The 14,006-nt window shown below is 48.5% G+C and overlaps 1 protein-coding gene across 2 annotated transcripts in view; it reads right to left on the bottom strand.

The window, feature by feature from the left end:
• Positions 1-14,006, bottom strand: part of PDK3 (pyruvate dehydrogenase kinase 3) — a 132,175-nt gene that overhangs the window by 7,009 nt on the left and 111,160 nt on the right. For both annotated transcript variants that reach the window (XR_004001963.1, XM_030575124.1), the window contains exon 10: positions 9,319-9,432. Coding sequence is in view for 1 of the 2 variants with exons in the window: in XM_030575124.1 (XP_030430984.1) it covers positions 9,319-9,432 (114 nt within the window). In the remaining variant the exon portion in view is untranslated. The remainder of the gene's footprint in view (positions 1-9,318; positions 9,433-14,006) is intronic.

The raw sequence follows: 14,006 nt of genomic DNA, 5'->3' as shown, positions 1-14,006 counted from the left end.
TGTTCTTTGAGATGTGTTGTTCATGTCTACTCCACAGGAAGTGTGCATGCTTGCCACATGCACTGGTGCTGGAAGTTTTTTTCCTAGCCGTACCCGTAGGGGGGAGCGCCCCCCGCGACCCCTGGAGTGGCGCCTGCCTGGCACGGTATAAGGGGGGCTGAGCGCTCCCCCTACCCTCAGTTCTTCTTGCCAAACAACTCTGACAGAGGGGAAGGAGGGCGGGATGTGGAATAGACATGAGCAACACAGCTTGAAGAATACCAGTTACAGAAAAAGTAACTGTCTTTTCTTCTTCAAGTGATTGCTCATGTCTGTCTATTCCACAGTAGGTGATTCTAAGCTATATCTGCTGGAGGTGGGTAGGAGTTCACAAGTTCCCAGGACGGACGATGGCCCTGCCGAACCTTGCATCATCCCTGGTTTGGGAGATGATCACATAGCGCGAGGTGAACGAGTGAACCGAAGACCAAGTGGCAGCTCTACAAATGTCCTGGATGGGGACATGGGCCATGAAGGCAGCTGACGAGGCCTGTGCCTGGGTCGACTGTACCCTCACAATGAGTGGTGGGGGAACACCCGCCAGCTCATAACAGCACCGGTTGAACGAAGTGATCCAGTTGGAAAGCCTCTGGGTAGAGATCGGCTGGCCCATTGTGCACTCAGCCAAGGCGACAAACAGTTGTAAAGACCTCCTGAATGGCTTAGTCCACTCAAGGTAGAGAGCCAAGGCCCACCGCATGTCAAGTGTGTGGAGGTGGCACTCCTCACTGGATGCCTGAGGTTTGGGGCAGAGGACCGGCAGAAAAATGTCCTGACCCATGTAGTATGCAGACACCACCTTAGGGAGGAACGCGGGGTGTGGACAGAGTTGGACCTTGTCCTTGTGAAAGACTGTGTACGGGGGTTCAGCGGACACGGCCTTGAGCTCTGACTCTCATCTAGCTGACATAGACTCAGACTCTAGGACTGGAAGGGACCTCGAGAGGTCATCGAGTCCAGTCCCCTGCCCTCATGGCAGGACCATAATAGCAACCAGGAAGGCCACCTTCCATGAGAGGTGATACCAGGAGCACGAGGTCAATGGTCCAAACAGGGGCCCTGTGAGACAAGCTAAGACCAGGTTTAAGTCCCAATGTGGAACTGGGGATCTAGAGTACGGGAAGAGAAATTCCAGACCTTTAAGGAACCAGCCACTCATAGCGTAGGAGAACACCGTGTGTCCTTACACTGGCAGATGGAAGGCCGATATGGCCACCAGGTGCACCTTGACCAACGAGGGCGCAAGGTCTGGGCCTTCAGGTGGAGGAGGTAATCAAGGATAAGCTGGATAGAGGCAGACCACCAAGGAGACACCCTGGTCTGCCGACCACTTTCGAGGAGGACACGCTGAACCTGTTCGAAGCACACCCTATTTTCTCCCCCTAACCACTGAGCAGCCACGCCGTGAGATGGAGAGCCGCTAGTTTGGGATGGAGGACAGGGCCGCCCAGAGGATTCAGCGGACCTGGGCCAAAGCAGGGAAGCAGCGGCGCTCCGGGTCTTCGGTGGCATTTCGGCAGCGGGGGGCCCTTCAGTGCTGCCCTACTGCTGAAATGCCTGCTGAAGACCCGGACTGCTGCTGGGCCAGGGCTCACGGAGCCCCTGCGGGGCCTGGGGCAAATTGCCCCACTTGCCCTCCACTCTGGGCGGCCCTGATGGAGGAGGTGGCCCTGGTCCTGTGAGAGCAGGTCCGAGTGGAGCGGTAAAGCCACGGCAGAGGTACCACCAGGCTCATGAGGGTCCCATACCAGTACTGCCTGGGCCATGCCAGGGCGATCAGGAGACCCAGGCCTTGTCCGACTTCATCTTTTCCAAGACCCTGCTGATTAGAGGGAATTGGGGAAAGGCGTAGAAAAGCCTGACTGACTAGGACAGGAGAAAGGCATTGGAGATAGCGCCCCTCCCCAGACCCACCGTGGAGCAGAACCGGGGGCATCATCGGTTCTGTCGACTCATGAACAGGTCCACCTGGGGATTCCCCACCTTCGGAAGAGCCAGTGGGCCACTTTCTGGTGGAGGGACCACTCCTGTTGCAAGGACAAGTCCTTACTTAGGTGATCCACCTTCTCATTCAGGTGGATATTGTGGGCTATACAGAAGTCCCACAGCCTGAGGGCTTCTTGGCAGAGGATCGGGCCCCGCATTACCTGTTGATATAGAAAATGGATGCCGTGTTATCCGTGAGGACCTTGACTACCTTGCCCTGCAGGCGGGAGCAGAAGGTCATACACGCTAGCCACACCACCCTGAGTTCTTTGACATTTATGTATAGGGTCAGGTGTTGAGCTGACCACAGGCCTTGGGTCTGAACGCTCCCCACATGGGCACCCAACCCAGGTCTGACGCATCGGATACCAGCTCCAACGATGGGGCCTTGTCCCTGAATGGGACCCCTTGGATCACATTGATTGGGGTGGACTACCACCTCAGGGAGCTGATCACCTAGTGTGGCACTGTGAGGACCTTGTACATCCCGTCTGTGGCCTGGGAGAAATTTGAGGCCAGCCAGAGCTGGAGGGGGTCTAGTCCTGAGTCTGGAGTGATGGACCACATACGTGCATGCTGACATATGACCCAAGAGCTGCAAGCAAACCCTGGCTGTTGTAATTGGGAATCTTGTGACTGAGTCGATGAGACCCTTCAGGGTCGTGAACCTGTCTGGTGGGAGGGAGGCCTTGGCCGACACTGCATCCAGGAGCGCCCCAATTAACTCTACGCGTTGGACCAGGACTAACATGAACTTGGTATTGTTTACCAGCAACCCCAAGGTGGTGGATGTGGACAGGAGGAGCGCCACGTGATTCCTCACCTGCGACTGGGAGGTGCCCCTGACTAGCCAATTGTCCAGATATTGAAAGATCTGGACCCCCCTGCCATCTGAGGTAGGCCACTACCACTGACATGCATTTTGTAAACACCCTGGGGGCAGTGGACAGTCTAAACGGGAGCACCATAAATTGGTAATGATTGTGTCCCACCACAAACTGAAGGAAGCACCTGTGCCCCTCGAATATTTCGATGTGGAAGTACACGCCCTATAGATCGAGGGCAACATACCAGTCCCCGGGATCCAGGGTGGGAATGATGGAGGCCAGGGAGACCATGCGGAATTTGAGCTTCACCATGTGCTGGTTTAGGCCCCATGGGTTCAGTATGGGTCTGAGCCCCCTTTGGCCTTCATGATAAGGAAGTAACAGGAGTAGTACCACTTGCCCGTGAACTACTCAGGTACTGCCTCTATCGCTCCTAGTTCCAGGCGCTGCCCCACCTCCTGCTCGAGCAGGGCTTCATGCAGTGGGTCCCTCCAGAGGGACAGCGGTGGGGAGCAGTTGGGCGGGGAGGAGGTGAACTAGAGGGTGTAACCCTGGGAGATGGTGTTGAGGATCCATTAGTCCGAGGTGATTCGTGACCATTCCGGGAGGAAAGCATACAATCAGTTGGAGAAGGGAAGCTTTATTGTGGTTGGATCCCTGACCAGGACTGGCAAGTTGCCCCTGAGTCCCGTCAAATACGCCTTTTCCCTGCCTTCTTGCCTTTAGAGGGACCAGGCTGGGGAACAGGTCGAAACTGTCTATGAGGGCATCTCTTATAGTCCTGCTGCTTCTTATGGGTGGCCTCATACTTAGGAGGGCAGCCGGGGTAGAAGTCTGCTGCACCTTAAATTTAGGTTTTTGCCGGAGCCGGGACAAATAGACCCAGTGTCTGGATGGTCGTGTGGGAGTCATTCATGCCATGCAGCCTTATATCTGTTTCTTCTGCAAACACAGCTTTCCCATCAAACGGGAGGTCCTGCATGGAAGACTGTGTCTTGCTGGAAGCCATGAAGCCCGTCTCATGGACACTGCTGAGGCCACAGTTCGCACGGCCATTTCCGCAGTATCTGAGGCAGCCTGCAGGGAAGCTCAAGCTGCCAGTGTTCCTTCCTCCGCGAGCACCCTGAACTCCTCCTTATCACACTGCTGGAGGGAGTCCTCAGACTTAGCCAGGGAGCCCCACAGACTGAATTCGTACCAGCCCAGGAGAGCCTGATGGTTCATCTTCCCATAACTGAAAGCTCGAAGATTAATAAATTTTCCTACCAAAGAGTCCAGTCTTTGAGAGTCTTTGTTGTTTGGGGTCGGGACTGGCTGACCTTGCCATTCCCTGTGGTTGACCTATGTACCAGTATATAGGTATTCATGCCCCTTAGCGCGTATGAAGTACTTTTGCTCAGACTCCTTTGATATAGGAGCCAACGAGGCCACAGTGTTTGCCATAGGGCATTTGAAATCTTAGCCACTTCTTCATGGAGTGGCAAGGCCACCCTACCCAGTGGTGAGGGGGACAGCATATTGAACAGGGAGTCCACAGGCTCTTCCGTCTCATCTGCCTGGAGGTGTATGCTTGCTGCCACCCTCTTTATGAGGTCTTGGTGGGCCCTGAAGTCCTCCTGCGGGATTCAGGAGGTTGGGGTCGCAATCGCCTCATCCAGGTGGGGTGAAGAGGCCGGCACGGTGCTCAGGGTGTCGACTGGCACTGGAGGATCCACCATCTGGTTGGACTCTGGGGATGGTGCCAAGGACGTGTGTCCCACCAATTCTTTTGTCAGGGGTCTGGAGATAGAGGCTGATGGAGCCTCCGAAGCTCCAGCCACCGAGTGAGCTCCCACTAGGGGCTACGTTGGAGGCCATGGTGCCCACTGGTACCACTGGGCCAGCCACGACACTCAGTGCCACTGCACTTGCTGTGACACTGGCGGAGCTGGCTGTCCAAGTTGGCTGGTCTGCCTAGAAGCGCAGCTACAAATGGAGACCTGGCTGGCGTAGGATCCATTGCTGTCTCTCAACTGAGAGGAGCAGCAGTGTCGGGATCTGCAATAGTCACGGGACCGTGATCTCGACGTAGAGGACCAGTACCGATGGTAATAGCTGCTCCACAAACGGCCTCAACAGGCAGACCTGCGACAGTGAGACAACGACGATCAACGTCCATGGCGGTGATGTCTCAGCAAAGACTCAGAGTGGGAGTCCGAGCGGGAACAGCGTCGAGGACTGTGCCTTGACCGACTGCAGTACCCTCTTCAGGACGAGGACCAACAACAAACGTCCGCCGCGGTCCCATCGATATCTGCTGCCTGAGGAGGACCAGTGTCGTAAGTTCTGGCCGGATGGAACTGAGCCCGACAGTCTAGTTGGCATCGGGGGCGATCCCTGTGGACTTTGCCCAGAGCAGATGCTGGGTGGTGATCCAAGTCAGGAACGTTCCCTTGATCGAGACCGGTACTGAGCCGGGGGTGACTGCGGAGATCCCAATAGCGGCTTGCCTCTGGAGTGCGGGGCTGACATCGGTGGAGCTCCAGGCACCGGCATGGGCATCCCTGTGCTGCCTCTTCCCACCCCTTCCCTGTCCCCATTCCAACCCCTTTCCTGAAATCCACACCCCAACTCTGCCCCCTCCCTGCCCACAGGGGGGACAGGAGGAGCGTGGGGTGTGGCAGGGGCTCAGGGCAGGGAGTTGGGGTGTGGGGTGCAGGAGGGGTGAGGGGTGTGGCAGGGGGCCAGGGTGCAACATGCGGAAGGACATTGGGGTGCAGGAGGGGTGCGGCGAGTGTCAGGGGCTCAGGGCAGGGGGTCGGGGTGCGGCAGGGGACTCAGGGCAGTGGGTTAGGATGCAGGTTATGGCAGGTGGTCGGGGTGTGGCATGGGGCTCAGGGCAGGGGGTTCATTGCAGGAGAGGTTCAGGGGGCAGGCTCTGGCCTGGCACGCTCTGGGAAGCAGCCGGAACCTGTGGGAGGAGGGGCACAGGGGTCTGTGTGTTGCTGTTGCTTCAGGCACCGCCTCCAGCAGCTCCCACTGGTTGGGAATGGGGAACCGCGGCCAATGGGAGCTGCTGGGGGCACTGCCTGAAGGAAGAGCAACACACAGACCTCTGTGCCCCAGCCGCTTCCTGGAGCAGCACAGGGGCAGGCAGGGAGGGAGCATGCCCTTCCTCTGGTGTGCATCAGGCCAGAGTCGCTCTAGGTAAACGCTGGGGGAGGGTGGGGGGCCGCGAAGAGCTCGCAGGCCACAGAAAATAACCCCGTGGGCCTCCTGTTTGAGACGCCTGGCCTAGCCTCTTTCCCAGACTTCCCTCAGTGCCATTGCGAAGAGGGAGTCTTCCTGGTCCTCTTGCCGTGTCCCGTGGAGGGGGAGCAGTGTTGACTGGTGGATGGCACTGGCTGATTGCTGCGTACCGACACCACAGTGCCCGGTACCGTCTCCGTCTCCATCATAATGGCCCATAGCCTAATGTCTCTTTCCCTTTTAATCCAGGGCTTAAACGATTTGCAAATTTTGCACCTTTCGCTGATGTGCGTTTCTCCCGAACAGCTCAAACAGTCTGTGTGCAGGTCACTACTTGGCATAGAATGCCGACAAGAACCACACGACAAATCCCAGGGCTCGGGGCATGCCCCTGCCCGGACTCACTGACTAACTAAAACTAACTACTCAGCTAACTAATTACAGAGCAGTTCTGATGCACCCTCACTGGCGGCAAGAAGGAACTGAGGGTAGGGGGAGCGCGTGGATCCCCTTATACCACACCAGACAGGCGCCACTCCAGGGGTTGTGGGGGGCGCTCCCCCCCCTACGGTTTTGGCTAGGGGAAAAACTTTCAGCACCAGTGCACATGGTGAGCACGCACACCTACTGTGGAATACACATGAGCAATTACTTGAACTACTACCTGCTTACAAAAATCAGACATAAATCAGACATCAGACACAAAAATGTCACAGCACACTATTACAGCTTACTTTCTCATTTTTGCCATACAATTATAAAATAAATCATTTAGAATATAAAAACTGTACTTACATTTCAGTTTATAGCAGAATATAGAGCAGTATAAACAAGCTATTGTCTGTATGAAATTTTAGTTTGTACCTATTTCACTAGTGCTTATTATGCTGCCTGTTGTAAAACTAGGCAAATATCAAAATGACTTGATGTACCCCTGGAAGACCTCTGCATAGCCCGATGGGTACATGTATCCCTGGTTGAGAACCACTGCCCTAGATCTAACATGATTAATTTGTATCTAGAACTGAAGCCAGCTGGCTTGATGCAATCCAGGCAAGACTGAGATAGTGTTGGTGGGTCATGGAGAAGCAGCTGGAAGAGGTGGTAGAATTCAAAGAGGGACTGCAATTGTGAGTTGTAACACAAGTGCACAACTTGGAGTTTCTGTTAGATCCTGGGCAGCTCCTGGATGTACAGGTGGCAGTTTTTTCTATTTATTGCATTTTGCTGGGCTGCTGAGTAAGCCCACAAACATTCAACTTCTCTCTCCAGTTAGGACCTTGCCACACTTATCCATACCTTTGTCAAATCAAGATTAGATTATTGTAATGCACTCGACATGGGGTTACACTTTGGTACCATTCAGAAGATGAAGCCAGTGGAGAATTACTTATTAAGTGCTTACTCAGTGCAGCTGCACGGACTAGCACTACGTGTCATGCACTGGCTTGAAATAACCTTCAGGGTCGGATTTAAGCAGTTGGCTTAAATGTCCTGATTTATTTGTGACCTGATTACCTGAGTGATGCCTCTCCCCCCAGGATATACTGCTACAGTTGAGCTCAGCAAACACACTCGAGATGGAACTCCCTTAATATAAGAGAGGGAGTGACTGGCAGAATGTTTGCCATGAGAGTTTCTCTATTTTGTGATGATCTAGTCTGACCTCCTGTATAATACAGACCATAAAACTTCCCCACAATAATTCCTACAGTGTATCTTTTAGAAAAGCATCCAATCCTGATTTAAAACTTGCCAGAGATGGAGAGTTAATCCTTGGTAAATTCCAAACAATATTATCTAACCTGCATTGGCTAGGGGCAAGGTTCATACTAAGGGGTGAGCCCCAAAGATGGGAGAAGTAAAAGTGAAGACAAAGGAGGAGAAAAAAAGAATAGATATGGAACATTTTAACCTGTTGTCATAACTTTAGTCCCAGATTTGGACCTTAGCGTCCAAAATATGGGGGTTAGCATGAAAACCTCCAAGCTTAGTTACCAGCTTGGACCTGGTACTTGCTGCCACCACCCAAAAAATTAGAGTGTTTTGGGGCACTCTGGTCCCCCTGAAAAACCTTCCCTGGGGACCCCAAGACCCAAATCCCTTGAGTCTCACAACAAAGGGAAATAATCCTTTTTCCCTTCCCCCCTCCAGGTGCTCCTGCAGAGATACACAGACACAAGCTCTGTGAATCCAAACAGAGTGACTCCCCCTCTCCGTTTCCGGTCCTGGAAACAAAAGCACTTTCCTCTTCACCCAGAGGGAATGCAAAATCAGGCTAGCAAATCCAACACACACAGATCTCCCCCTGATTTCTTCCTCCCACCAATTCCCTGGTGAGTACAGACTCAATTTCCCTGAAATTTCCCAGAAAAGAAAACTCCAACAGGTCTCAAAAAGAAAGCTTTATATAAAAAGAAAGAAAATACATACAAATGGTCTCTCTGTATTAAGGTGACAAAATACAGGGTCAATTGCTTAGAAGAAATATGAATAAACAGCCTTATTCAAAAAGAATACAAATCAAAGCACTCCAGCACTTATATTCATGCAAATACCAAAGAAAAGAAACCATATAACTTACTATCTAATCTCTTTGTCCTTACACTTAGAAACAGAAGACTAGAAAGCAGAAACTACTTCTCCAAAGCTCAGAGAAAGCAGGCAGACAGAAAACAAAGACCTCAGACACAAAATTCCTTCCACCCAAAGTTGAAAAAATCTGGTTTCCTGATTGGTCCTCTGGTCAGGTGCTTCAGGTGAAAGAGACATTAACCCTTAGCTATCTGTTTATGACACCTGTATCATTATTCTACACTTCAATGTGCACTTCTTCCTGCTCTCCCAATTTAATTGTGGTCCCAAGTGGCAGAAACCAAAAGAACAAAAGTATTAACAAAAGTTGCCTGCCATCAAACCAGAGTCTTGGGTATCTCATCACTTTAATATGGATCAAAATCAAAATATGGAAGACCTAACATTAAGGGATAAAAAAAACATACTGGAAACAAGCTAATTCAATATCAAAGCCTGTGGTCAAAAATGCCACATTTATAACTTCAGTTCTTAGATTCTGCATGTCTGATTTAAATAAAGTACAATAATACAAGTTAAAAAACCTGTATATATACACTGGAAACAAATGTAAGTGTGAAATGACGAACAGTTGACTGTTCTGCCTCAAGAGAATTAATTATATTGAGAGCTTTACTATCTTATGATGGAATCAAGTTGTTACCTTCAAATAAATTACAGCATCAGTACCCACGCCTTCCATTGAATAGAGTTTGAGATCTCCTTGAAAGTATCTAGCATAAAGACGAGAGATTGGCAAACCATACCCAAATCCAGCCTACAAAAAACAAAAACAAACATTTGTGGTGATGAAGTTAAAAATCAATATGTATGAGCTATAATTATTTATCAAAACAAGGTTAAAGATAGCTAATTATCCTATTTGTATCAATTTGCCCTTCAGACTTTCTTTTGTTCCTCAGCCTATATAATATATTGCAGCCTTCTTTCTGCCTATACAAGATTTACTCGCTTAAAAATTAAAGAGAAAAATCTCCAACAGCAGTATACATTTTGGCAACATACAAAAAAAAGGACCAAATCCGATTAGAGGCTTTAGTAGATTAGCTTGTGCACGTTGTTACTTTCCCAAGAAGACAGTTAATTTAGCAGCACAAACAGTAAACAGTCCCTACCAAACAAAAGAGGATGATGCTCTGTACAGCTCTCTCATAAGATAGCTTGTGCTGCAATATTCCATTGATTTTGTTGGTACTGAGTAGCTAACAGCAGTTTATTATTTTGGAATAGAACGTGGAAAACGCAAGACACAGCCATGCATGCGTCAGCTGATTTAGCAATGCAGACCAATGACTATTGATGGCATGTTGCAACATGCTACAATGGAGGACAGAAGGGACGTGTAGGGAAAGTAAGGACTCCAACATTATTAATAATATACAAAATAGTAACAGGCAGATAGCCCTTGCTATGGTTACCCATCATCAAAAAAATCATGCTGCAGCACAGTGGCCCTTCTGTTGAACATTAAGATCCCATTATAAGCCACACTCTACTTGCCTAGGCACAGACTTCTCATTCATAGGCTTGAAGTGGTTACACGCTAAGACCTGTATCCCCAATTACACAGGAGACAAAGTCTTCCTCTTTCATGACCCTAGCCTATGGAGATGAGGGTATTCATACTGGCAGTCTTCTCTTTCACTGCAGATAGTGGAACAAGCTTCTACCTGCAGATCCAAGCTTTCAGCCCTGTGACAGAGTGCAGAGTTACCAGGTGAGCTTGCACTCTGATCACTCAGTTCCCTCAGAAAAAGATGACTAGATAATTAACTTAAATTACCCCACTCAGGAGTGTGTGAGGAAGGGAGGCTGGGCAAGCTGAAGAGCCAACTGACTGATAAGAAGGGCACAGGAAAGCAGCGAGGGGGAGAGAGGATCAGGGCTAGCTGAGCCCAGTCTCCTAGAGATCTCAGACTAAAAAAACTGCAGCTCCTCTCAGGCCCTGGGGGAAGGGCCAAAAGCACAGGGTACACTACAAATAGTACTGCTGAAAGAGATTGTAAATGAATGGCACAGTTGGATAAACAACTACAGGAGTCTAAGCAGATTTCTGAGACGCAAAAAGACAGGAGCGGAGCATGCCCCGTTTCAGCCCCCCACAACGTGTCCCCAGCTGAGGCAGAGAATCACCATACTTGTTATTTGTTTGCATCCCTCTATATTGGCAAGGCCTTTCCAAAGCAAGAAAAATAGGCTGCAACAAAGTGCTTGAAAACTATGCTCTTACAAAGCAATGAACAGCAAAATGCTGTCAAGAAAGTTTGAACTACAGCAAAACAACAAGAAAGGCAAACCAGAAGCACAGGGAAAGGACCGAAATGCTCATTTAACATTCAGTCATTTATATAATCTAGTCCTTGTGAAGAATCACATCCCACAAATGTGAACAAGCAAATGGCTGCTCCAGCTTCTTGGTTAACTAACTCACTGACTAGAGCAGGGGGAGGCAACCTATGCACTTGTGCCAAAGGCGGCACATGAGCTTATTTTCAGTGGCACTCACACTGTTCGGGTCCTGGCCACCAGTCCGGGGGACTCTGCATTTTAATTTAATTTTAAATGAAGCTTCTTAAACATTTTTAAAACCTTATTTATGTTATATACAACAATAGTTTAGTAATATATTAACTAATAAAAAGAGACCGTATAAAAACATCAAAATGTATTACCGGCACGCGAAACCTTAAATTACAGTGAATAAATGAAGACTCGGCACAGCACTTCTGAAAGGTTGCTGACCCCTGGACTAGAGGAATCCTCACCTCTGTGGCTCCCTAGCAAGCCCACCCACTGTTTGGGGGGCAGTAATGATGAACAGAGCTGTTGTAAGAAACCCTGTATGGGAATTCTAGTACCAACAATAACCAGTAACACGTTGCATAATAAGGCTGTTAATGTGTCATCTTGACAGACTTCAGAGAAAAGTTACTAATGAGGATAGTGTTAATAACCTTGGTGTGAGCCAGGCATTATGTACGTGAGTTGCTGTGCTAACTTCCTCACATAGATCTGCCAAAGAAACTGAGCCCTGACCTTTTTCAGAAAATCAACAATGGTACAAGCATCACACTGCGTACAAACTGCATTATTATAATCTTGCTCTGTCTTCGCCTCTTCTCCATCTCCTTAATTTAGGACCTTAAATGATAAAAGTAAAGTACATCACAATGTTTTCTTCTTGAGTGATACACTTTAAACTATATGGAAAAGTAGCATCAAATTGCAATGAGTCAGTCACTACACAAACATATATCCACTAGGGGCATTATACTTATTGCTATAGCCACCATCTTGAAAGCTGAAACTTTCAATCAGTTCAGACCCAAAATCTGCCTCCCAGAAAAGAAGGTAAATATCATGTAAGGTCCTCAGGGAAATAGAGTAATACATGCAATGAACACACAAATGATACACATGTACATACATTAAAATTATTAGTATGGATATTGTGTTACAAACAAAATTGTGTACACAGAGTGGAAGAGTATCCTGTGAGAAGTGTACCTTGTGATTCTTTAGGGCAAGACCTGGGCATTTTATATTTTGGAAAGCCAGGAAACCCCCATTCCAATACAATGTTTCTAGCCTTGGCAGACTGCAAGATATGTGGTGTCAGATCCTTAGCTGATGTAAAATGGCACTGTAGTCAACAATGCAACACTGGATTTATATCAGCTGAGGATCACGCCTGGATTTTAAAATACACAATGGGATGCTATGTTATACAGGTTTTACCAGCATGAGTTTGGGATGCCCTACACAATTAATGCATGGATTCACCACTCATGAATAATACATCTATTCCAAACTCATATTGATAAAACCTTTATACCCCAGGTCCCATGACATATTCTCTCATGTTATGCAGCTTTATCATGTCTATCTTTACAGACACACATACTACACATACACACTCTTCCAGGGAAGTTGCCTGATTTTCACAGAAGCTAAATGCAGAGACCTGGATTGGTTTACAGCATTGCTTAACTTTTAAGTTGATGGCTATAACAGTAAGTTGGAGGGAAAGGGAGGCGAGAAATGGTGAAGATAATTCCTGGAAACACCTGTCATGCTGCTTGTTATATAGTTATTAGTATCTGTGCTTCCACTGTGAAAATAGCTGTTTGTTTACTTGCTCTCTCTTTTAAATTAAAAAACAGCATGCCATAAACTCACTTCTCAAAGACTCCCATTAACATAGGACATACAGGCACATGCATCACTTGGAGACACCTCATTTTAAGAGCACATTTCTTGTGAATCGTTAACAAGGGAAGAATTCTTCCTAGGACAGCAAAATAATCAATTTCCACAAAAATGTTTTAAAAAACAACACTCAAATCTTTGCTGGACATAGGACACTAGTTATTTTACTAAAGTTAAAAAGCATGTGAATTGGAAGAGCTAACAGTTGACATGATTATTCACCCTCAAGAGTGGATCAAGACTAAACAGAACCCACTGCCCCTAAATTTTGGGCACCCAGTCTTTCTTGTTTCCTGTCCCTTACTTTTGTCTGTGCCATCCCACACCAATTCATTCCTTTATTCTACCTTCCCCTCCCCATATTCTCCAGCTCACTCTTTGGAAAGCAGACTTCCTATTTTTCATGCAGTGTTTTGGTGGACACCCTGAAGGCCACAAGGTTCAGATTCCAGGGATCTTGTTTTAACATGGCCCTGTTCTTTCAAGTAAAAGTATGCCAACTAACACACATTAATTGCTGTGTCAGGGCTGTCCTTGCTCTAGGACACAGAATACAGGCAATGGGGGCAAAACTCTGTTCTTTGAGAAAACAAGCTTTCTAACACCAATCTTTCATCAAGCATTAGAATGTGCAGTAGATACATGGGAAATATATTCCACACTGTATTAAATAGACTCATAGACTCATAGGTCAGAAGGGACCAATATGATCATCTAGTCTGACCTCCTGCACAAGGAAGGCCACAGAACACTACCCATCCACTTTTATAACAACCCCTAACCCAGGACTGAGTTATTGAAATCCCCAAAATTGGTTTGAAGACCTCAAGCTGCAGAGAATCCACCAGCAAGCGACCCATGCCCCACGCTGCAGGGGAAGGCGAAAAACCTCCAGGGCCCCTGCCAATCCACCCTGGAGGAAAATTCCTTCCCGACCCCAAATATGGCGATCAGCTAAACCCTGAGCATGTGGGCAAGACTCACCAGCCAGCACCCAAGAAGGAATTCTCTGCAGTAAGTCAGTTCCCATCCCATCCAACATCTCCCCGCAGACCACTGAGCAGACTTATCTGGTGATAATCCAAGATCAATTGCCCAAATTAAACTATCCTATCATGACAT

This window comes from Gopherus evgoodei, chromosome 1 (assembly GCF_007399415.2).
Source record: "Gopherus evgoodei ecotype Sinaloan lineage chromosome 1, rGopEvg1_v1.p, whole genome shotgun sequence".
Taxonomy (NCBI): Eukaryota; Metazoa; Chordata; order Testudines; family Testudinidae; genus Gopherus; species Gopherus evgoodei.
The sequence above is the reverse complement of the archived record's forward strand: the minus strand, read 5'-3'. Positions and strand labels throughout refer to the sequence as shown.